Raw genomic sequence first — 24,852 nt, 5'->3', positions numbered from 1 at the left:
ATTGCATACAGGGAAGAAAGGAGAGGGAGGTACCAAGGTTGTCATCTGTATTAATGGCTTGAGCAATTGCTTTGATGTGTGGACAATCATTGAGATGGGGAAGGCTGGCAGAGGACTATGTAGGGAAAGATGATGAGGTCAGCTCTGGGCATATTGAGTCTGAGGAACGATTGACACATCTAAGAGATGTCAAGCAGGCAGTTGTAGATCACTATGTTGGAAGCTGAGAGGAAGTGGTCTTGAGACACGGCCTTGAAAGTCTTGGGCACTGATATAAAATTACCGTATACTTTAATTTAATGTTTTGTGTCTGTACACTTTGTCTTCTCATTTGGGTTGTAAGCTCTCTGGGTGCAAGATTTTTAACTTATGCCTCTACCTATGTCACACCACCCTTTTATACCCACTTTAGTAGAAGCAGCACGATGAGGTGAATGATGCATGGAATTTAGAATGAGAGAGGCCTGGCTTCAACATCTGACTCACCACTTACTGTGTGACCTCGGGCAAATTGCTTGCTCTCCATAAATGGTAATAATATTAATAGGATGTATTTCATAGGTTACTGAGACATCTTAATATGATAATATAAGCTAGAAACCTGTTGAACCTATCTAAGCCCCAGTTTTTTCCTTCGTAAAATGCATGCAGTGATACCTTCTTATCAGTTGGCTATTGCTGCACCACAAGCCACTCCAAAATTCAGAGGCTTGCAGTAACAGTCATTTTTTATTACAACTCCCATGTGTGTATGTCAGGCAGGGGACTGCCCTGGTTGATCTCCATCGGTTTGCTTATGCGTCTGTGAGTTGACTGCGGCAGCTTAGCTGGGGCAGTTCTCTTCCATACGTCTCACCCTCCTCCTGGATCCAACGGACTTGGGCAGGCGTGTACCTTCTCAAGAATGCGGCAAAACAGCAAGAGCACAGGCCCAACTGTATATAAGTGCTTTTTCACACCTCTGCTTGTACCGTGTCTGCTAACAATTCTTTTGGCCGAAGAAAGTCACATTGCTGAACTCAGAATCAAGGGATAGAAATGTACACCACACTGCTTTGAAGTGAAAAGGCACATGGCAAAGAACATAGGTAGCGACAGGTCAAGAATTGGGGCAGCAATCCAATCTACTGCCTCTACAAAACAAAATATTTTCTTGTAACATATATAACATGCCTATCTCATTTTATGTTTTCAATAACTACATCTGCTCCCATCTTCAACAAATGTTGGATTATCGACTCTGATTTTAAGGGTAAAAATAAATTGGTTCCAGGCATTTGAAGCTATCCTTGCTTATTATGAAGCTTGGCATATTATATAAGAGAGTAATAATTAACAGTTCGGGTTAGGCACCTTCACACACAGACAGTGGCAATGTAAATAGATACAATCTTTTTGGAAAGCAACTTGACAATATGTATCAAAAGCCTTAAAAATGTGTACCCTTTGACTCAGAAATTTTCATTATGGCAAGTCTACCCTAAGAAAATAGGAGATATATAGACAAATGTTTATGTGTAAGGATGTTCACTGAAGCAATATTTAGAGTAACAAAAAAAAGGCGGATAACACCAGATTAATTTGTTGCAGGGAAAAAAAAAAACTCTCATTGAAAACAGCTAAAAAGGCTGGACTAAAACAAATCTGTTTGGGGACTGGAGAGTTATCAAGACAGTCACAGCTTGAGGATCTGAGATTAGAGATATACGGAAAAGTAATTAAGGTGAGTCACATTCTATGCTGTTTTCCCCTCAAAGCATATGTGGGTTCTTGGATGGTACAGCCAAAGAGACTAAGCAACAAAGAAACGCTTTTAAGTGACACAGAGTCTGAGCAAAGATGTCAGCAGTTTGAGGAGGGTCTGAGGAGGCAAAAATTAGAGTTCCAAGCTATTAAGACAGCTACGGCTTGAGAGGCTAAGATCCTCCCAGTAGTACAGAAAAATGACGTGTTTATTATCTCAAGGCATTCACCAGTTCGCAAACAGTGCAGACTGAGAGAAACAAAGCAGAAAGTGGCAGCCAACAGAAGTTTTGTGGCCTCAGAAATACGGAAGATAAAAATCGGTTTTGAAGTCCTGACAAGAAAGACTCCTGGGACTTCCCTGGCGGTCCAGTAGTTAGAACTCCACGCTTCCACTGCAGGGGGCGCAGGTTCAATCCCTGGTTGGGGAACTAAGATCCCGCAAGCTGCGTGGCCAAAAAAAAAAAAAAAGAGAGAGAGAGAGACTCTGGTAAGCACCTCACGCTTTCAAATGGAACTCCTAAAGGCCTGCACCCTAGGAATAAAAGTGAACTAAAAGTAAACCAGGGCTTCCCTGGTGGTGCAGTGGTTAAGAATCCGCCTGCCAATGCAGGGGACATGTGTTCGATCCCTGGTCTGGGAAGATCCCACATGCCATGGAGCAGCTAAGCCTGTGCGCCACAACTACTGAGCCTGCGCTCTAGAGCTCACGAGCCACAGCTACTGAGCCCACATGACGCAACTACTGAAGCCCGCGTGCCTAGAGCCCGTGCTCCGCAACAAGAGAAGCCACCTCAATGAAGAGTAGTCGCTGCTCACGGCAACTAGAGAAAGCCCGTGCACAGCAACGAAGACCCAACACAGCCAAAATAAATAAATAAATAAATTAATTAATTATTTTTAAAGTTATTAAAAAAAAGAAGTAAACCAAATCTTATAAACACTGATAGCCAATCCATTCTGTGATTGGATTAAAACAATCTATCCTAATTCTACCTGCCTGCCATAAGCTAAAGGCTCATTTAGAGCTTCTGCAATTTTATACACAGTGTCTGACATTCAACCAAAATTCCCAGGATATCAAGAGACAGTGGAAGGAAAAAAAATCAGACAATATAAATAGATCCAGAGGTAGGCAAGAATATACAATGGAAAAAAGAGAAAAAGAAAAAAACAGTCTCTTCAGCAAGTAGTGTTAGGAAAGTTGGACAGCTGTATGTAAATCAATGAAGTTAGAACACACCCTCACACCATACACAAAAATAAACTCAAAATGGCTTAAATATAAGACATGACACCATAAAACTCCTAGAAGAGAACATAGGCAAAATATTCTCTAACATAAATCGTACCAATATTTTCTTAGGTCAGTCTCCCAAGCCAATAGAAATAAAAGCAAAACTAAACAAATGGAAACTAATCAAACTTACAAGCTTTTGTACAGCAAAGGAAATCATAAACAAAATGAAAAGACAACCTGTAGACTGGGAGAAAATATTTGCAAATGATGCGACAAACAAGGGCTTAATTTCCAAAATACACAAATAGCTCATACAACTCAACAACAACAACAAAAACAACGCAATCAAAAAATGGGCAGAAGACCTAAAAAGACACTTCTCCAAAGAAGACATACAGATGGCCAACAGGCACATGAAAAGATGCTCAACATCACTAATTATTAGAGAAATGCAAATCAAAACTACAATGAGGTACCACCTCACACTGGTCAGAATGGCCAGCCTTAAAAAGTCTACAATAACAAATGCTGGAGAGGGTGTGGAGAAAAGGGAACCCTCCTACACTGTTGGTGGGAATGTAAATTGGGGCAGGCACTATGGAGAACGGTACGGAGGTTCCTCAAAAAACTAAAAATAGAGTTGCCATATGATCCAGCAATCCTACTCTTGGTCATATGTACAGACAAAACTATACTTAAAAAAATACATGCACCCCTATGTTCATAGCAGCATGATTTACAATAGCCAAGACATGGAAACAACCCAAGTGCCCATCAACAGGAGATTTGGTTTAAGAAGATGTGGTATACATGTGCAATGGAATATTACTCAGCCATAAAAAAGAATGAAATATTGGGACTTCCCTGGTGGTCCAGTGGGTAAGACTCCATGCTCCCAATGCAGGGGTCCTGGGTTCAATCCCTGGTTGAGGAACTAGATACCACATTCATGCCACAACTAAGAGTTTGCATGCTGCAACTAAGAAGTCCACATGCCATAACTAAGACCTGGCGCAGCCTAAATAAATAAATATTTTTTTTAAAAGAATGAAATACTGCCATTTGCAGCAACATGGATAGACCTAGAGAATATTATACTTAGTGAAGTAAGCCAGAGAAAGAAAGAAAAATATTATATATCACTTATATGTGGAATCTAAGAAATAATACAAATGAATCTATATACAAAACAGAAACAGACTTGCAGACATAGTAAACAAACTTACGGTTACCAAAGGCGAACAGGGATGGGGAGGGATAAATTAGGAGTTTGGGATTAACAGATACAAACTATTATACATAAAACTCATAAGCAACAAGGATTTACTGTATAACACAGGGAATAATATTCAATATCTTGTATAACCTATAATGGAAAATAATCTGAAACTATAGATATATAACTGAATCACCTTGCTGTATACCTGAAATTAACACAATATTGTAAATCAACTATACTTCAATAAAAAATGAAAATTAAAAATAGGTTTCCCTATCAGATGAATTAAAAACAAAAAGTTTGAGAATAGCAAGTGTTGATGAGGTGTAGGGAAAACAATTAGTCCCCTACCCTCTGTGTAGGAGCATAAATTGACACCACCATTTTGGAGGGAATTTGGCAGTTTCTCTGAAAATAAAGAATGCCCATATACTTTGATGCAGAAACCCACCCATAGAAACCTAGCTAGCAGAAATACTTGCACACCATGCAAAGATGTTCATGGCAGCATTGTCCAGAATTGGTGAAAAGTCTGAGCCATCTAAATGTTCATCATAATGAGAACAGCTAAATGAAATATGACACGTCCCTGCCTGGGAGTTCCATGCAGTCATGAATAAGAATTGGGTCAACCCAGATGGCAGATACAGAACATAGTAAATATAGTAAAGTACAAATAGTGAGTTGACAAACAAAGATATCCTACTTTATTATATTTTCATTTGCGTGCAGTGTGAGTGTGAATAAAATGCGTATCACATCTCTAGGGGGTTTCTGGAACTCTCACTTTTTATCTTATATGCTTCTATTATTTATGAATCTGTTTTTAGTGAGCATGTATTACTTTCATAATTCTTTTTTTTTTTTTAAAGGAATTCCTTTATTTTTATTTTTTATTTATTTACTTATTTATTTTTGGCTGTGTTGGGTCTTCGTTTCTGTGCGAGAGCTTTCTCCAGTTGCGGCAAGCAGGGGTCACTCTTCATCGCGGTGCGCGGGCCTCTCACTATCGCGGCCTCTCTTGTTGCGGAGCACAGGCTCCAGACGCGCAGGCTCAGTAATCGTGGTTCACGGGCCCAGCCGCTCCGCGGCATGTGGGATCCTCCCAGACCAGGGCTCGAACCCGTGTCTCCTGCATTGGCAGGCAGATTCTCAACCACTGCGCCACCAGGGAAGCCCTACTTTCATAATTCTTAAACCAAAAACATAAGTGAATAAGGATTGAACATCTAAAGCCTATAAAGACAAAATGCTTAGTGTTTCATTTCTTGGACCTGACTTCACTTTCAGCCAGAGCAGTTCTGGGCCACAAGTACAACTCCGTGAAGATCCTTTATCAGGCTCATCTCATGTGTGCATGCGGGCATACACACATACCACACATGCACAACTACCTACACACCTCTGCACACACACACACACACACACACACACACACACAGAGTTGCCCAGCTCCACATGTGCATGTGGAATGCATGACTTTACAGCACCTGGAGCAGTTCATAGAACATTCTTGTGTATTTATTGGTGCAAGGGAGTAAACAGCCAGAGCTGAGCAGGCAGAAAAGAATGTGATGAGACTGAAAACCCAACACCCACCACCTCCTCCACCATCCCAAGCAGATGACACGTCCTGTGGAATCCATGGTGCCCTCCTGATGTCTGGCTTTTCCCTTTTGTCTTCCAGACAGGTGAGCCCAAGAAAATGTGGCCGTGAGGATGGGCACTTATCCACCCAGGTCATGTCGTGAGATCCCCCCCCCCTTCTTCCCCCTGCAGTGAGGTGAGAGTCCCGCCCAGACCGTGGGGGGCTTACGGGCCCTCGTCCCTGAAGAGTGTCAGGTTGTGCGTCCGGATGTAGCTCAGCAGGACCTGTCCTCGCCGCTCCAGGGTCTGGAGGACCCGCTGTAGGCCTTGTTGCCCGCCTTGGCTTTCCCAGAACACCGGGTCTGTCTGCAGTGACTTGAGCAGCATATTCTGTAGACACCCTGATGCGAGAACCTTCACGACAGACTCAGGAAACCTGGAGGAAGGTCCCCCAGTCCCATAACAGAAAGGAAGAGCAAAAGCCATCTCAGAGAGTTTCCGTGAAAGGCCAGGCCAGTCGGCCAGAACTTGCACAGCTGGGGACCCACAAAGCCAGCCCGCAAAGTCTCCGGGGCCACCTGCTAACCAGTTATCCAGGAACCCTTCCACCCGCTCTGCTGTGACAGCAGGCAGGGGATAGAGCTTGCGATGGGTCCCACCCCCCTGAGTGGGTGAATCCACTCTGCTGGCCCGGGTGAAGTGAGGAGGAGCCCTAGGAAGGCCCAGCCGCTGCAGGTGTGAGCAGGGAAGGTGGCTGCCAGGCTAGCTCCCTGCCAGGGAAGGGCCAGCCTGCCCACTCCCCAGCAGGGCAGCCCATGTTGTGCAGGGCCAGGAGGCCCTCTGGGTACTGGGGAGGGGGCAGCCCATCATGGACTTGAAGGGCCTGCTGGCTGTATCCCCTCAGCTTTCCCAGGACTCCTCACCCCCTTCTGAGGCTCATCCAGCAGCTTCTGCCTGATGGACTGTGGACTGCTCCAGAGCCACAGTTCAAGGTCTACAGCAGGGCCATCAAGCCTCAGCCCCTGAACCTCCACCCGACCGCTCTGACCCTCACCCGTCGATGCCCTCCAGCAGCCGGAAATTCAGCTTGTGCTCCGGGTGCTGAAGGTTGCCGGCGTTATCGATGTAGACCAGGTGAGAGAGATCACTGCTCCGGACCTCAGGCAAGAAGACGGACAGAGAGAGAGGAGAGTCAGGGAGCAGCCTAGCCGGTGCCCCTGGACTCTGTTGGGGCTCAGCAGCTTGGGGGGCCCTGAGCTGTCAGTCCCACCGCCCACCCTGCTACTCGCCCAGAGGGTCCCCTCGCACTGAGCAGTGAGCTCACCCCATGCCGCTGCCGTGCTTAGGGAATCCAGGCACCCTCTCAGCGAACCCTCCCAGCAACCTTGGGAGGTGGCCACTGATATCAGCTTCATTTTACAGAAACAGAGGCACAAAGAAGTAATTTGCATAAGCTCACACAGCTAATAAGTAGCTGGCTGGTTCAAACCTGGACCCGTAGGCACAAGCCACAGCACCTTCTGCAAAATTGCAAGGCAGAGGGACTGATTCCTGTTCTGGTGGCCGAAGGGGTGAGGAGCGCGGGTGGGAATGGGAAGGGGCAGAGGTAGCCCACCCAGGGGCTGAGGCTGCGGGATGTATCGCACACGTGCACCCTCACACACGCGTGCCCGCCCACGTGCCCCCTGTGCCCGTCCCGGGCGTTCCCCTGAGCATCAGCGAGGACACAGGCACCCTTCATCCTCAGGGAGCACTGCCCGTCCTCTGTCCCCACAGCTTTAGGGTCTCCGAAAACTCTTCAAAACTAAAATCAGCAGCAGGGAATTCTTTAGCACCTTAAAGCTCTGGTATGGTGGGAACAGGAGGCCATCTCTTCCGGCCCGCTACTCCCACCCCCATGCACACACTCCACTCCTACACGTTCGCCAAGATTCCCTGGTAGTTTCCCATAATTCTCTTCAGCAACCTGGGCTTCAATTATGAACTTTTGTCTTCAGGACCTCAGCTTCCCCTCTCTCTGCTTCTTCTACCTCTCACCCCCCTGCACACACCAGGGATCATCTATTTCTCGAAACCCGATGACTCCTCCCTCCAAAAACTGCTATCGGGAAGGATCTGTGAGACAGCTGCCCACCAGGGGTAAAGGATGGATATAAAAGCCCTCCCTCTCCCAGGAATATTTGCCTTTTACTGGGGAAGGAGAGAGGTGGCTCTGGGGCAGGGGAGGGAGAGTTCCCACCGCCCAGCAGCACCACGAGGCAGCCCTGGCCTGCGGGCTGGTGGGGCTGCCTGACGCTCAGCCCAGGGCAGCATCTGACAGCTACCCTCCAAAGCAGCTGGCCAAGGTGAGGCGGTGAGGACACCAGCCTCATTGGGGGAAGACAGAGCAGCCCTTCCCCGGGGTGGCACTTTGCTCCTCGTGCAGGAGAAGCGGCTGTTCTGCCCCACCAGCCTCTCACCGATGGCCTCGGCACATGGCTTCCCACCCTGGGCTGTAGTTTCCACAGGAGGCAGCACAGTGTTCCTCCAACGGCCCCAGCCTGTGAGCCATCAGGGGCCAGGAGAGCGCCCTGTCGCTGCCACCAACCAGACATGCAGCTTGGGAAGCCCCCTTCCCCGCTCCAGGCCCTAATTTCCATATTTACTGGCACATTGAGGACGTCCTACTAGACACACAGTTATCACAGTCTGCTTCCTGGGGCCTCAGGGCGTCCCCGGAGTCTTCAGGGCTCAGAGGAGTTAGTGACAACAGCTCCAGCCCACACCCCATACGTATCTAAACCACATCCCCAAAGCTCCACCTGTGTCAGTTCTATATATTAAGGCTTCCTGAAAACATTTAAAGGGTTCTGTTGCTGAAAAGAACAGGATTGGGACACCCCAAGGTCATGTGATCTCTGACACTTGCCAACAGCATCTGCTGATGGAGACAGGAAGACCTGAGTCTGGGGCGACCTGGGGACATACCAAGATGTGGACCAGCCGCAGCTCCCCCGGGTTCCGGCATTTCTCTCGGAGCCTCTCTTCCACACAGGGGTCCGAGGGCTCGGGCTCAAAGCCGCAGCAGTAGCGATCCAGGCGGTCGTGGACCTGTGGGGACACCGTCCTCTGAGGGCCCAGCACTTGGGCCGCTGGAGCCCCGGGGCCACATGCTGGGGGCCGTCTTCAGGGATCTTGAGGCGCTGGTCAGCTCTGCTGCTGGCCTCCGGCTGTGATGGGGCTTCTGCTTGCTCCTCAGCCAGCCTGCCCTGCACCAGGATTGCCTGCTCACACTGCGTGGATTTCCACCCAACATTCACTGCTTAATCTCTGCCACTGGCCCTGAGCTCCAGCCTGGGGCTGACTGTCTGGTCTACCTGGGGAGACCCACACATGACCACTTTTTCTTTAATCAGCAAATGCTACATCAGGGATTCCTCCCTTCACAGAGATAAAAATCTTTTAATGACCATCCAGGCAGCTCCTGCCTCTAGGACAGTGCTTTCGCCCTGCAGGAGGCCTGAATCAAAGTCAGGAAGGAGAGCATTCGTGTTCCTGGCTCCTCTTACACTGGATGCCTAAATTGGGAATAATGACACTCCCTCACAGATGATCATGACGTGATTTAATAAGAAATATGGTCTCTGTCCCTGGCTCCTGGCACAGAGCTCCTAAAACCCCTGCAATTTGCTCAGTGATATGAGTGTCTTTTGTTATCCATAATAAACCCTCTGACCATATCAGAGTTTAATAAGGTGACTCAGCAGGGCCCTTAGGTAACTTCAGGCTGATTGCCAGATAGACATGTAGAGAGTAGAACTTTCAACCCTACCCTCCAACCTCTGGGAAGAGTAGGAGAGCTGGAAACTGGGTTATAAAAACTCTTGAACAGTGAGATTTGGGGAGCTTCCAGGTTGGAGAACACACCCACGTGCCAGGAAGGTGATGCACCCCGACTCTGTGCGGACATACAGGGTTGTATACTTGGGACCCTTCCAGACCTCACCCCAAGTACCTCTTCAACTGACGGTTCATTTACATCCTTTGTAATAAACCAGTACACATAAGTAAAGTGTTTTCCTGAGTTCTATGAGCCATTCTAGCAAATTATTAAACATGAGGAGGGGGTCATGAGAACCCCCAATTTATAGCCAGTTGGTCAGAAGTCCGGGTGGCCCAGGATTTGTGACTGGCGTCTGAATCAGCAGTCTTGTGGGAATGAGCCCTTCACTTGCGGCATCTGACATTGAGTCCAGGTGGATAGTGTCAGAATCAAATTGTACACCCAGTTGGAGTTGGAGAATTGGTGGGGTCAGAAGACATCACTCAGATGACCAGCACCACTGCCGCATCTCTATCTCCTCACCCACTCCTCACTGCAGCCTTGCAATAGAAACATTACTGTCCCCATTTACACAGGGGGACACTGACCCCAGGCTTGCCCAAGGTCATACATGTGAAAGCAGTACAGCTGGGATTTGAACCGAGGTCTGCCTAGCTTGAGCCCAGTGCCCTCTGTTATCCTGCCCTGCTTCCCTGAAGGTCAGGAAGGGTGAGCCAGTTAGAGGTCAAGTGGGGTCCCCATCATTACACTAGTCAAGGCTGGAGAAGAGCTTTCAAAACTGTGAAGGAGGAAGAGGAGGAACCAGAAGTCTCAGAGCCCATCCTCCTCCTCCACGACAACAACTGAGGCAGCAGCAGGCATAGGGGCTGTCTGGATGGTCTACACCCATCCTCTGCGGTCACTGTTCTGCCAACCCAAGCCGCAGACCTGATCCAGCTTTAGCCAGCACCACCATCGTGCCTCCCTCTGCCACATGCAGCCAACCCCCTCCACAAATGGCAGAGGGGACGGGGGCAGGGTTGGGGGGACGACACAACCTATAACCCCCAGGATGCGGCACTCATCAAAGCCGGGCCAGCCACCTCGCAGCCCACTCAGCCCCAGCTCAGCGCTGGCCGGAAAAGGTCTCCCTCCATTTCCATCTCCCTTTGTAGGAAACTCTCATATGTTCTGAAGAAATACAAAATCGATTTCCTTCTACACAAGCCAGAAAATAACTATAGCTCTATTCACCAATCAACCTCACAAAACCAGAGTCCAGAAATGAGACAGTGTTAAACAGTCCCAACTACTGTCCCAAAGCTGGAGGACAGACCCAGCTTGGCCGGGGGCAAACGGCCAGAGTCCTGTCCAGGCAGCGAGCCCATGAATGAGCCCCCGGCGCACACAGTCACTGCTTTGGTCTCCCAGACTTTGGATAACAACAATTACAAGTAACAGAAAAGCCTGGCTCAAAAAGGCTTTAACTGTAGGGGAAATTAAGATCATCTACCGCAGGAAGTCTCGTGATAGGGCAGGCTGGGGGATTTAGCAGCTCCTACTGTCACGGTAAGGACTCGGGTTTCTTTCTGCTTCTCACTATACCCGCACAATGTTAAGGACATCCCTTTGTTGTCTCAGGAAGCCTGCAGGTGGCTGTTGTGGGTATGTTTTTCCTTGTTCATGTCTAGGGAGAAGGAGATAGAGACACAGGAAGGGAGGGAGGGAGGGGCGGGGAGGCGAGGAGAGAAAAGGAAGCTATCCCCCAACAATCATGGAATAGAAGTCCTTGCTTTCAGGCTGACTGGACCATATTTGGACACAGGATCATCCCTGGGCCAGTGGCAGCCAGGGGTGCACAGACCTCTGAGCCCAGGCATGGGGGGAAGGTGAATCACACCAGGGCTCTGTGCAGAAGGAATGGGAGCAATCAGCTGGGTCCACCGGAGCCCCAATATCCTCACTCAGGCTCGTAATAGAAGCGTTGACCGGGACAGGGCTGAGGACGGAGCCCTGCGGCATGGCCCAGAGACCTCCCAGCCCTCCAACTATTTTTAAATCCACCTGAAGCTAGTATCATGCCCCCATATTTCTCCATATGGTCCTAGAACTTAGCGGGTGAGGGTGGTCCTCCTCCGTGCATTCACACACACGCCTTCCTCAGCAGGAGCCTTCTGAGGCTGCCCACACAGAGGTTTAGAACAGAGGTCGGCAAGCTTTTTCTATAAAGGGCCAGACAGTAAATACTTTAGGCTTTGGAGGCCATACGGTCTCTGTCACGACTACCCACCTCTGCTTCTGTAGTGCATATTGTACGTATTCTAGACAATATGCAAACAAATGGTCATAGCTATGTTCCAAAAAACCTTTATTTACATACACTGACATTTTAATTTCATATAATTTTTATATGTCACAAAATATTCTTCTTTTGATCTTTTCAACCACTTAAAAATGCTAGAACCATTCTTAGCTCATGGGCCATACAGAAACGCAGAGAGGGGAATTTGGCCTACAATCTGGGCCATGTCTGTCACCCTGGTTTGGAGCCCAGTAGATCTGGGGGAGAATCGTGGCTCCACTGTGTCCTAACTCCATGACCTAAGGAAGTTAGTTAACCCCGCTACGCCTCAGTTTTCTCATCCACAAAGTGGGGCAGTGATACTCCCTCAGGACCTCACTGAGGACCACACAAGGTGATGATGTAAACAAAGCAAGGGTGGTTGTCCTGGAGAGCCCTGGAAGGGACAGGCCCAAAGGCCTGGAGGAATCTCAGGGGTTCCTCCCTCCAGAAGCTCCGGCCCCACCCCAGTTATAGGCCTGAGAACCAGAGTCTGAAATAAAGCAGCATCATGACAATCTAGCCACTCTCTTCTACGTGCAGGCCTGGTTTCTGGAGTGCAGACAAATCTGTGAGATGGACACTACCTACCAAGTCCTCTTTGGCTGGGAGAATAAATGCCAGGACAGTTCTAGCAAGACTGAAATACAGTAACTGCTCTGGATTTCACGTGATGCCTGATGCACAGCCAGCCAAACCCCCTTCCTCCTGCCAAACGCTCCCTGACCCTGTGCAGATTTCAACTCGCTGCAGCGTTGCAAGTTGAAATGCTGGAAGCTACAAGGAATAACAGCCCATACGATACAGGCGGCGCTGGCGTCCCCAAATCTACACCCATTTGAATGCTGAACAGGAAGGGGCTGGCCAGGCACAGTTGCCAGTGTGATTAATTTGCCACGCTGTCTGGGAACTTTTTTCCACTGAAGAGAAATTCAGTTTAAACTGCAGTAGTCAAGCAGGACCAAGCTTAAGCTTCATTCCCAAATCACTTCAGGATTTGATTTTTTTCCCCCTTTTTGAAAAAATGAGGAGTTACCAAGAAAAACTGATAATCCTTTGCAGTTTTGGTTTTCTGATGAACCTAGCAGAGTTGGATGATCGTGAAGTTTTTGTTTAATTCTAGTTAAACAGTCGTGAAGCCCTTACTCTGTGCTGGGTACCGCTCTGAGTGCTTTATCCATCACCACTCATTTAACCCCTCCCAGCAGCCAGGAGGCAGATACGGTTATTATCCCCCTTTCAAAGATGAGGGAACTGAGTCACAGAGGCTAGTAATGTGCCTAGGGTCCCACAGAGCGAAAGTGGTGGCGCCTAGGGACTTCCCTGGCAGTCCAGTGGTTAAGACTCCAAGCTTCCAACGCAGAGGGCGCGGGTTCGATCCCTGGTCAGAGAACTAAGATCCCACACGCCACGCTAAGACCCCCACATGCCCGCGCGGCCAAAAAAAAAGAAAGAAAGCGGTGGCGCCTAGACTCAGACCCAGGCAGTCTGGCTCTGACCACTGAGTCAGATTGGGTGGCAGGTACATGTTTTTTGGCACCAAAGAGTACAAGCTCCCCAATGCAAAGAAGAAGATGTGGTTCAACCTGATCCCCAGCACTTGTTTTGCACAACGAGACTCAGTTGAGGTTTTTTGAGTGAAAGGATGAATGAATGAAGCGCATGGCTGGCTGACAGCAGGAAGGATCTGGGGCCGGGGTCGGGGGGTGCTTCACATGAGGACTGATCACTGACAGCCTGCCCGTCAGGTGAGCCCTACATCCCTGCCCAGGATACCGACACCAGAAGGCTTCAGGGGGAGGCCTGGCTCTGGGGCCCCCAAACAGGACATCTGGTGGGACAAGACCCTGCAGTCTGCCAAGAGGGACACCAGGCCCAGCTGTGGGTGGGGGGGGGGGAGGTCTGGGAGGAGCCCAGCACAGGGCACGAGGGGTGGCCCGAGTCCTCTAACCCATCCACCAGGCTCCTGGGCCAAGACGCGTTCCTCAGCCAGTGCCTGATCTGAGTCTGGTGGATTCCAGAAGAACTGCCTGCTGTCCCTGGTGGCCTTGCCCCCTATGCAGGACCCTCCCCCCACCTGGGGACAGTCACAGGCCCAGGTTCTTCTGGATGGAAAGGGTGGCTCTTGGCCGGGCCAGCTCACTGCCAGATTGCCCCAGAGCGGCAGCATCTCTGTCCAAGGAGGGCAGCAGGCTGGCCCCGCACTGACTGGCTGCCTGTTAAAGAATTCGTGAGGCTTTGGGGAGGTCAGGGGTGGGGGAGGAATGGGTTACTCGGCACTGACTCTTACTCCCCTCTGATGACCCCCTCTGCAGTGCTCCCCTTGTGTCCTGACAGAGGGCAACCTTCCCGGAGGCCCTGGGGAGGAACATCTGGATGCCTCATCTGCCCCAAGCCTGAGGCCAGAGGTCTCAGCACCAGCTCTGGATGTGGGTGAATAGACTGGCTGGTGGGCTTTGAGGAGATGGTCTGAGAAGAGCTAGATCTTATCTAAAAAGACTTCTGTAGATCACCCTACCTTTTAAACATCAACAAAAAACCCAGCAGCCGTGAAAAGATGAATCCACCACAGCAAAATAGGTTCCAATTAAGAAAATTGGGATGAGTCACCATGGGAACACCTTTCACAAAAACTCCCCACATCAATACACTAGAGGGGGGAGTATTGTGAGCTCCTCCATGGACACTCAAAGGGCATTGGATATAATTTTTACACCCATTCCTGACAAGAAAAACTCTTAATAAAGCAAGAATAGCAAATAGTTCTTCAGTCAAAAGCCAGCATGATGTTTAATGGCAAAACACTAGAAATTGTCCCAAATAGAAACAAGTCAAGTCCATCATCCCATTACTATTTACCATTAATCTAGAGGCACCACAATTGTAGTGAGGTAAGAAGAAAGAAAGAAGAGGCAATGAGAAGACAAAGTGCATTCATTACAGAAGAAATGATCGTATACTTGGAAAACCCAGGGGATAAACCAAGCCACTGTTAGAAGCAGTACGAAGTGGGCAAGGGGCCAGTAACCAACTGTGACACAAACATAATATCCTTCACACAGGCCAAGAGCTACGGGCCAGAACATATTGAGATAGGCTGGGACCTGGGACCCTTTACCAGAGTGCTTGCAATACAAAGAAACTATAAGGGACTAAAAATAGCTGCACACAGGCTCAGTGGGGCAAATTATGAACAATAAGATACAAAAAGATCACAAACCAACTGCCACTTCTGAGGTGCCGGGAGCAAAAGCAGGGCCCCCGCACGCATGATCCCTGCACACAGCACCACCAAGGGGGTGTGCAGACCACCTAAGCTACACCTCCTGTCCAACCCACCCATCCGCCCCCAGCCTCACCCCATTTAAGGGACCAGCTCGCCCTCGCCTTGGGAAGTGAGCAAGGGCACCTGTTTCTTGTTTTCGCTCCCGTGTGCTGCTGCAGCACGAGCTCCAATAAAGCCTTGCCTGAATTTCTCATCTGACTTCTTATCAATTTCTATTAATTTAGGTTTTCTGCCCATTTTTGGATTGGGTTGTTTGTTTTTTTGATATTGAGCTGCACGAGCTGCTTGTATATTTTGGAGATTAATCCTTTGTCGGTTGCTTCATTTGCAAATACTTTCTCCCATTCTGAAGGTTGTCTTTTTGTTGTATATGTATAGCTGATTCACTTTATTATAAAGCAGAAACTAACACACCATTGTAAAGCAATTATACTCCAATAAAGATGTTAAAAAAAAATTTCTATTGATTAAAGAGTCCAAGAACCCAGGTCAGTAACAATATAATGGAAGGAAAGAGGCCATTTTCAGTGGTCACAAGAAGATGAAATAACAGTATCACCCCAACATGGAAGTGAAGATCTAGCACAAGAAAACGTCAAGATGCTTCTGCGGAACAGGAATAAATGGAAAGACATAGCCTGTTCTTGGCTAGAATGACCCCGTATTTTAGGATGTAAATTCTCTCTACGTTAGTCCATGCAAATTTAATTTGATTCCAGTAAAGTCCCAAAAGGACTTGGGAAGGCAAAGGAAGTAACAAGCTGACTCTTAATTTCACAGAAGAATAGTATGCAAGAATATCAGAAAAATCTTAAAAAAGAGCAATGAGAAAGACCGAGCACTCCCAGTTATTAACTTAAAATATAAAGCATGATCATTAAAACAGTGTGATTCTGACACATAAATAGACAGACCCTTTACTGGAACAGAAGAGTCCAGAAATAGACTTGAGTACATATGGGAATTGGCTATATGATAAAGACAGCATTTCAAATTGGGGGAAAGAATGATTTTTCAACAAATGGTGCTGGGACATTTGGGTTGCCATCTGAAAAAAAAAGTCATTGTTTTGCACCTGATCTCTTATTCCAAAATAACTTCCAGATGGATCAAAAATATCTGTAAACACCTGGGAGAATTTTTTAAATAACCCTGAAATGAGGATGGCCCTTTAAAACATAATACACTAATCTAGAAATCATAAAAGAAAAACCTGATAATGTAAACAACATTAAAAAAATTTTTAAATTTCTGCAAGGCAGAAAGACTAGAAACAAAGTTTAATTGACAATGGAACCTGAGAGAAATATTACAATGCAATGAAAACAAAAGACTAATTTCCTTAATCTGTATAAAGTTCTTAAAGTCATTAAGAAAGAGACCAACAATCCAACAGAAAATGGGGCAAAGGATATGAACGATTAAAAAAAAAAATCTAAAAAGAGGCAGGACGAGGGTGAGGCAGAAGAAAGTGCTTCTCGATGTCAGGGACATGCACAGCAGGCTCGGCACCTGAGACGGGCACTCCTAAAATGTTTGCACCTGGGGCCCCTCCCTTGCCTCATGAACTCACTTTCTATTGCTGCATAACAAATGACCACGAGCTTAGTCACTTAAAAATGACTCATTAACTCAGTTTCTGTGGGTCGGAAGTCCCTCCCGTTTCTGCCCAGGGTCTCAGGCTGAACTCAAGGCGGGGCTACATCTCTTTTGTAACTCAGGCTCCCCTCCTGGGCTCAGTCTGGTTGTTGGCAGAAACCATTCCTCCTGGTTGTAAGACTATGTTCCCCGACATCTCAGGGTCCTTCCAGAGGCCGCCCCTCCCCATAGGCAGTTCATAGCGAGGCTGTTTACTTTCTTCCTCGAGGCCCTCAGGAAAATCTCTCTGATGCTTCGTCTTTGAAAGACTCTCCTGATTGGCTCAGGCCCACCCAGGAGACTCTCCCTTTTGATTAACTCAAAGTTAACTGATTAGTAACCTCAACAATATTGTAATAACTTTGTATGGTGACAGATGGAAACTAGACTTATCTTGGTGATCATTTTGTAATGTACAGAAATATCAAATCACTATGCTGTGCACCTGGAACTAACATAGTGTTGTAGGTCAATTATACTTCAATTTTAAAAAAACACCCAAAGTTAACTGATTGATAACCTAATCACTGAAATGATATTCCATCTATTCACAGGTCTCATTCCTACTCAAGGACAGGAGTTAACACTAAGGGGGGTGGTTATCTTGGAGACCATCTTAGAATTCTGCCCATCACACCTCACCCTAGTCGAGGTCCTGCTTTTAAACATATGTAAAGAAGCTTGATGTCGCCCTTTAAACACCCTTGTCCGGGCGGGCTGTTTCACCCCTCCATCGTTGGCTGCACTGTCTGTGCAGGAGGGAGGAGTGCAGCACCCATCTCTTGGGTCTGTTGTAGGACTTGAAGGAGCTCATGTGTGGGCACTCCATAAACGGTAGCTACTATTATATTTCATGTCACCGGCTGGAAGCCTGAGAGGTCGGCAGTGGTCACGGATCTGGGCTCCTCTCTAATTGCCACAACACCTGATGTTCCAGGGAGCCCAAGCCAGAGGAGATGCCATGAACCATAGACTTGAACTCAAAATAAGGAACACACACAGGATCACAAATGACTGAACCCGGCTCCCCAGGAAGGAAATGGGCCAGCCTTACCCAGAAGAGACCTAGAAGAAATGACTTTTCCAGAGTCAGTTAAGTCAGCAAAGAGGGCAAGGGTATGCCCTCTATGGCCAAACCGCACTAGATTCGATCCCAGCTCCAACACTTAAAGCCTCGTGACTGTGGGCAAGTTCCTTAGCCCTTCTAAACCTGTTTCCTCACCTGTGGAAAGGAGCTAAAAATACTGTGCCCCCCCTAGGGCTGTTATGCATCAACACATGCTAAGTGCTGGCACAGGACCTGATGTGGAGGACGTCAGGCAGCATTTTATGCTGTCATCTGTTCTGGATGAATAAGTTAATTATGTGCCAGAGGCAAGGGCTGGACAAATGACTCTCACATTGTTTTCTGCCTCTAAGATTCTCTACCAGACCCGAAAAGAAATGGAGAAGCCCCTGGGATTCTTTTCAGTCTAGAGGAAGGAGTGGTATTTGAGGAAGAAGAACACAGCAGCACCTAGATAGGAAGTCATACAGAGACCCTGGATTCATTCATTGATTTGTTCATCCATTCATCCACTCATTTACTCATTCAACAAGTGCTTATCTAGGACCAAACCAAGAGCTTGGCCCTGTGCTAGGTGCTGGGGATGTGGTAGTGAACAAAACACAGAGACAGAAATGAACAAATAAATAAAATAAAACTTATATACTGTGCTGGGAGTCAGAAAGGAAATAGATACGATAGCACGAAGGAGAAAGAGGATAGCAACGGGGAAGTAGAGTCAGGAGAGCTGAGGCCCGGGGAGGAGGAGTCGGAGGTACATCGGAGCTAGAGGCCCTTGCACCTGAAGAAACTGACCGAGGTCACGTGCCAAGAGGCGGGGCTAGAGACAGCAGACAGGGATGGATCACGTGGGTCCTTGCAGAACCTGATACCGAGGGCGTTGAGATGCTTTGCCTTATCTAACGAGGAAGTAACACAATCTGATTTACAATCGTAAAAGAGGTATGTTCTCTACCTGACCAGTTGTCTGTGAACTTCAGAGGTCTCCCTCCAACTTCCAGCTGCTGTAAGCTTTGCCCAGGGGCTTTCTCCAAATGCCAGGGAATTAACACCTCTAGGAACAGCCCTCAGCCAAAGACCAAGGGGAGATTTGGCTATAAATACCTCGCATCCCTCACCTATTTGTGGGCTAACTCTGAATGTGTATTTTATACCATTTCTCAGACTTTTACTGTGGAACTAAGCCCCAGTCACCCACAGTGGTGACCTGCTTGTTGACATGCCCTTTGTTGGCTGCCTTCCCTCCATCTCACTTTCCTCTTCCCTACAGGTGTTTCCTGGGGTCCCCTTGCAGATGAACCACCACAGTGGAATCCTGGTCTCAGGGTCTGCCTGGGGGAAATGAAATCAAGACATCACTCCGGCTTCTGTAAGGAGACTGGATTGGAGGGGGACATAAGCGGAGGCAGGGAGACAAGTCCAGGTAAGAAAAGATGGCGGCCTGGACCAGGTTGGTGGGAGCCGAGGCTTCCTGGGGTCTGGACTTTCCAGAACATGAAGGCCCTTCATAAGCAGAAGCTGCAGAATGACTTCCGTGAGCGAACATTACTCTCTCACAGGCTGTCCGAGTTCTCCACAGCTTCTCACCCAGTCGAGCCAAGCACGTGCCCTCTAAGAGGAAGCAGGGCGTGAGAAAAGAAGCCTGTCTAAAAGGGAAAAATGCAAATGTGCCCAACCCCCCAGCACTTCCTTCTCTCCCTCTGGCCTCTGGGTAGAAGGCCCTCTTGGGTCCAGGCACGACAGCCCTTGTGTTGGATTTGGCTTACGGCGGATGTGATGGTCATAGCTCCTCCCAAACGCGGTTGGCTGTGCCACCTTCACCGTCCCAAGAGGAGGAGGACTTTGTGTCTCTCACCAGAGTGCATGCAACTCTGGCAGCAAGTAGCCCTGGCGGGAAGGCAAGTAGAGCTCTTTGAGCCCCTTCCCCCCAGCAACACACATACACACTCTCCCACCCATTGTGTCCAGCGAGTACAACCAGTTTCTCACTGACCGTCTCTCTTGGTCTTACTTCTCCCGAAGACACAGCCCAGGGTGGGGTGGGAGGGCACCCACTCACTATCAGTCCTTTATCTTTCTTAGAGAAACCAGTTTATTAATCAACAACACCATCCTGGTCACGCCAGCCTGCTGAAACTTGGTTTTGACTTATCATTCACTGGGAGCAGCAGATGCTATCGGTACCCACCCCCGCTCCTTGGCACTCACCACTCCTGTGCATACTGATGGCTTTCTACCTCAAGTGCCTGCAGCTCTCTGCCTTTGCCCCTTTCTGGCTGCAGGAGCATGGACCAGTCCAGAGGCTCCAGGAAGTCAATGCCCTCAGGAGCAGTCTCAACCAGTGATGGCTGGGAGTTCGTGGGTGAACAGCCCAGCTTCTTTGGCCCTTGGGTGGGACGACTTGAGGCGTTTTCTACGTACTCCCCCAAAGGTCTCAGCGGGATGGAGCCCCAGTTGCCCACAGCAGTGTCTGGGCACCACATGGAGAGTATGTGGGTTGATGTGAATGGTGTGCACATATGTGGCTATAGCATGTATGTGGCTATGTTCATGTGTAAGTTCATGTACAGTGTATGTTTTGGGGGTGTGTGTGACTGATTTGACTATTGTCTAACAAGTATTTGCTCCTGTCCCCCTTCTACTCTGAACAGAGTGTACTTCCCTTCCCTGACATTGGGCTTGGCCATTGACTTAACTTTAGCCAAGGGAATATTAGCAGAAGTGACATCAGCAGAGGCCTTAAATGTGCTTCTGCAGTTTGGTTGAGCCCTTGGGCTTCTTCCACTCCCCATTAGAAGGATTGCTCCAGGTGGTGCTGCCTCTTCAGCCTGGGCTCCAGAATGAGAAACGACAAGCAGGCCTGAACCCACAGCTTGGGGCCAAGCTCAGCTGAGCCCAGCTGACCCACAGACCCTGGAGCAAGAAATCAAGAGCTGGTGTCTCAAGCCATTGAGTTTTGGAGAGGTTTGTTACATGGCATTATTTCAGCAATCACTAATGCACAGTGTTATGGGGGATTTGCAAAGTACAGGGTATGGTTTGTGGGGTACGAGGAATGTGTCTGAGTACAGTGTTTGTGTATTTTGTGTCTGGGCAAATGTTATGTTGTGATACATAAACACAGAATAACAAGGGTTTAGGTTGGATGAGACAAAACAGACGAGCAAGCAAACTGCAGAGTGGGCTGCGTGTGGAGTTTGTACCTGGCTTCTGGTCAGAAGGGACCTCAGGTTCCTGGGCTGGGAAACCCACAGCCCCACCTCTCTCCAACTTGCCCGTGGTTTCTAGGAAGGTGGCATCCTCCAGACAGGGGTGTTTGACTTGCCTGGTGTTCAGCAAACCCAGGAAGAGGTGGCACGAGGCCAGCCGAGTTGCGTCTGACCACACACCCAACCTGCGTGTGCTTTGGCTGTTGAACCTTCCACCCCCATGGCAGGGCTTGGCAGCTGGGGAAAGACTCCACACCACAGCCTCCAAAGACGGACAGAGGGGCTCTGTGTGGGCAGAAAGCTGCTGCGTGCACATCAGCTGGACTGGGGCTTTGCAAGGAGGGGCCTCCGAGCTCAAAGCCCCGAGGCATCCCTGCAAGCACCCCCTTTTCCTGCCCTCATTCATGGTTAGATGAAGAGGACTCTGTGAGTAAGTGGGTAAGCTCTGGAGTCAGACCGTCCAGGCTGTGTCTCAGCTCCACTAGCCATGGCCTTGGGCAAGTAACTTAACCTCTCTAGGCCTCAACTGTTCAACTTCAAAATACGGAGAAATGTAGTATCTCTCTAGTAAGGTTACCATGAGGATTGGATGAGTTAATTCCTGTAAAGTGTTGGAGACAGTGCCTGTTTATTATTGAGCTTGGGCCACCCGCCAGGCGCTGTATGAAGTACATTACGTGAATGATCTTGCATGCAGAAACCACACAAGGTCAGTGTTATCATCTGATGGAAGCCGGGCTCCCCCAGAGACAGACCTTGAGACAAGAATTCAAAGCAAAACCAGTTTATCTGCGAGCTAATTCAAAAACACAAGCAAGGAGTAGGGAAGGGAGACAGGGAGGGCCAGCAATGACCATTGTGGGTTAACTAGGGCTCGGTCCTGGTAGGGGACTGAGAGACATACGGAATACGCACCACAGAGCTATGCCAGTCAGGGAGCCGGGGCTTTTACACACCAGCTCCCATCAGTCACAGAAGGGCAGCTCCTGGAGGGAGCATGACCAGCTCTCCCAGTTTGCCCGGGACTGTAAGTCTGTGGTCTGGGAAACCCCTCCATCCCAGGCTAGATGGCAGGTCACACTGTCTGGAGGGCATTAATTCCCAGCCCTCAGCCTGTCACACCCTGGGCAAAGCAGGCTCAGGGCCCAGAGCAAGCCCGAAGATGCAGGTGCTGGCAATTCAGGGCTACCAGGTGCCCAAGGGCATAAGGTTGGGACACCCAGTCCCATTTAGAGGTGAGAGAAGTAAAGCTCAGAGAGGCAAACTAATCTTCTCAGCATCACACAGTGGCAAGTGGCCTGTGGGCAGGGGGTTCAAACCCAGGTATGCCTGATGCCAAAGCCCATGCCAAGCACCAGGGCCCACACTCCTCCCTCCACAAGGGCAGCCACGAGACAAGGACTAGAGCAGCTGCGAGTATCGTGGGAGCCCAGCTAGTCCGGTGACTGGAGACAAACATCCACAGGCAGACAGGTAACATCCAAGCGTTTGGGGGTGGGTGTTAGACAGTCAAGAGGTGTGGTCTTCGGCCAGAAGGAGAGTCTGGCAGCCTTTAAAGGGGGCAGCAGCTACTCAGCTCAGGAGGGTTCCTGCCACATGGCAATGAAGGCCCCATGTTACTAAACCATCCAGTGTTTCAAAGGAAGGGGGATTTTCATGAGAAATCTCCAAAGTATTAAATGTGGTCTGAGAATTTTCTAAAACACATTTCGAACCAACCTTATATGGACCAAAGAGGGTGCATCAGCCCCTGGCTACCTGGTTATGGCACTGAACTCGTTCGGTGGTGCGTCCACTCACCCCAGTAGGTAAATTTAGGGCTAGTATTGATCTCTTTCCTCAACAGGGGTCCCTACAGAAGTGGGGGCTGGCTTGGTGTGCATTTAGCACACATATCCACCTGCTTTGCGCTCTAATCGTTTTTTGTCTTTCTTTCTGGCCACATTTCCCCACGCGTGTCTCCACGGCTGACATCCAGCTCACAGGTGCCGGAACAGTCACACTGGCTGTTCACAGGTCACTTAGTAAATAGCTGGTGCCTGCAGTCCCCCTGTAAACCCCTGGGCCCTGACCGCCAACCCCTCCTCCAGGGCCCTGACCGCCAACCCCTCCTCCAGGGCCCTGACCGCCAACCCCTCCTCCAGGGCCCTGACCGCCAACCCCTCCTCCAGGACCCTGACCGCCAACCCCTCCTCCAGGGCCCTGACCGCCAACCCCTCCTCCAGGGCCCTGACCGCCAACCCCTCCTCCAGGGCCCTGACCGCCAACCCCTCCTCCAGGGCCCTGACCGCCAACCCCTCCTCCAGGACCCTGACCGCCAACCCCTCCTCCAGGGCCCTGACCGCCAACCCCTCCTCCAGGACCCTGACCGCCAACCCCTCCTCCAGGACCCTGACCGCCAACCCCTCCTCCAGGGCCCTGACCGCCAACCCCTCCTCCAGGGCCCTGACCGCCAACCCCTCCTCCAGGGCCCTGACCGCCAACCCCTCCTCCAGGGCCCTGACCGCCAACCCCTCCTCCAGGGCCCTGACCGCCAACCCCTCCTCCAGGGCCCTGACCGCCAACCCCTCCTCCAGGGCCCTGACCGCCAACCCCTCCTCCAGGACCCTGACCGCCAACCCCTCCTCCAGGGCCCTGACCGCCAACCCCTCCTCCAGGACCCTGACCGCCAACCCCTCCTCCAGGACCCTGACCGCCAACCCCTCCTCCAGGACCCTGACCGCCAACCCCTCCTCCAGGGCCCTGACCGCCAACCCCTCCTCCAGGGCCCTGACCGCCAACCCCTCCTCCAGGGCCCTGACCGCCAACCCCTCCTCCAGGACCCTGACCGCCAACCCCTCCTCCAGGGCCCTGACCGCCAACCCCTCCTCCAGGGCCCTGACCGCCAACCCCTCCTCCAGGGCCCTGACCGCCAACCCCTCCTCCAGGGCCCTGACCGCCAACCCCTCCTCCAGGGCCCTGACCGCCAACCCCTCCTCCAGGGCCCTGACCGCCAACCCCTCCTCCAGGGCCCTGACCGCCAACCCCTCCTCCAGGGCCCTGACCGCCAACCCCTCCTCCAGGACCCTGACCGCCAACCCCTCCTCCAGGACCCTGACCGCCAACCCCTCCTCCAGGACCCTGACCGCCAACCCCTCCTCCAGGACCCTGACCGCCAACCCCTCCTCCAGGGCCCTGACCGCCAACCCCTCCTCCAGGGCCCTGACCGCCAACCCCTCCTCCAGGACCCTGACCGCCAACCCCTTCTCCAGGACCCCAAAAAACTCCAGGGTTAACTCCTGGCCCAGCAGGGACCTCAGCTGGCCCTGTGGCTTCCTCCTCATTCTTCAGGGCCCAAGCTGGACCAGTATCATCCCTTTATCTCTCCCCTCTCCCATTCTGTCTCTCCTCCACCTAGACTTTCTTTTTCTAATTATGCAACCATCTTGAATCCTTCTTGATTCAAGGATAAAACATTACAAACAGTAACGTGCTGATAAATGTTTAACAACCAGCTCTCAGGGAATAGGGAGGAGTCCTGATTTGTAGCATTTGCTGATTCCCTTGGTGTAAATACTCCTACGCTGGCCAGTTTCAAGCTACCAACATGGATGAATGTGGAGCTAGCAAGAGATATGCAGTAACTCAGCATTATGTAGTATTTACTAGGTAGATGCAAAAAACCTCAAGAGCTCAGATAATAGTACACTGTAAAATAATTATGAAGCAATGAGTTCGGAGT

At 49.8% G+C, this 24,852-nt stretch overlaps 1 protein-coding gene across 3 annotated transcripts in view; it reads right to left on the bottom strand.

The window, feature by feature from the left end:
- Positions 1 to 1,938: 1,938 nt before the first annotated feature.
- GASK1A (golgi associated kinase 1A) overlaps positions 1,939 to 24,852 on the bottom strand; it is a 77,320-nt gene continuing 54,406 nt past the window's right edge. For 2 of the 3 annotated variants that reach the window (XM_007193466.2, XM_057555544.1), the window contains 4 exons: positions 8,757 to 8,879; positions 6,844 to 6,947; positions 6,019 to 6,225; positions 1,939 to 2,189 (listed from right to left, as the gene is read on the bottom strand). In XM_007193466.2, coding sequence (XP_007193528.2) covers positions 2,156 to 2,189; positions 6,019 to 6,225; positions 6,844 to 6,947; positions 8,757 to 8,879 — 468 coding nt within the window. In that variant the 3' untranslated portion in view covers positions 1,939 to 2,155. Of the gene's footprint in view, positions 2,190 to 5,705; positions 6,226 to 6,843; positions 6,948 to 8,756; positions 8,880 to 24,852 lie in introns of those variants that run through there. The other variant, XM_007193465.2, reaches the window with a different exon arrangement.

Source organism: Balaenoptera acutorostrata, chromosome 10, assembly GCF_949987535.1.
Source record: "Balaenoptera acutorostrata chromosome 10, mBalAcu1.1, whole genome shotgun sequence".
NCBI lineage: Eukaryota > Metazoa > Chordata > Mammalia > Artiodactyla > Balaenopteridae > Balaenoptera > Balaenoptera acutorostrata.
This window is presented reverse-complemented; position numbering and strand designations above follow the sequence as displayed.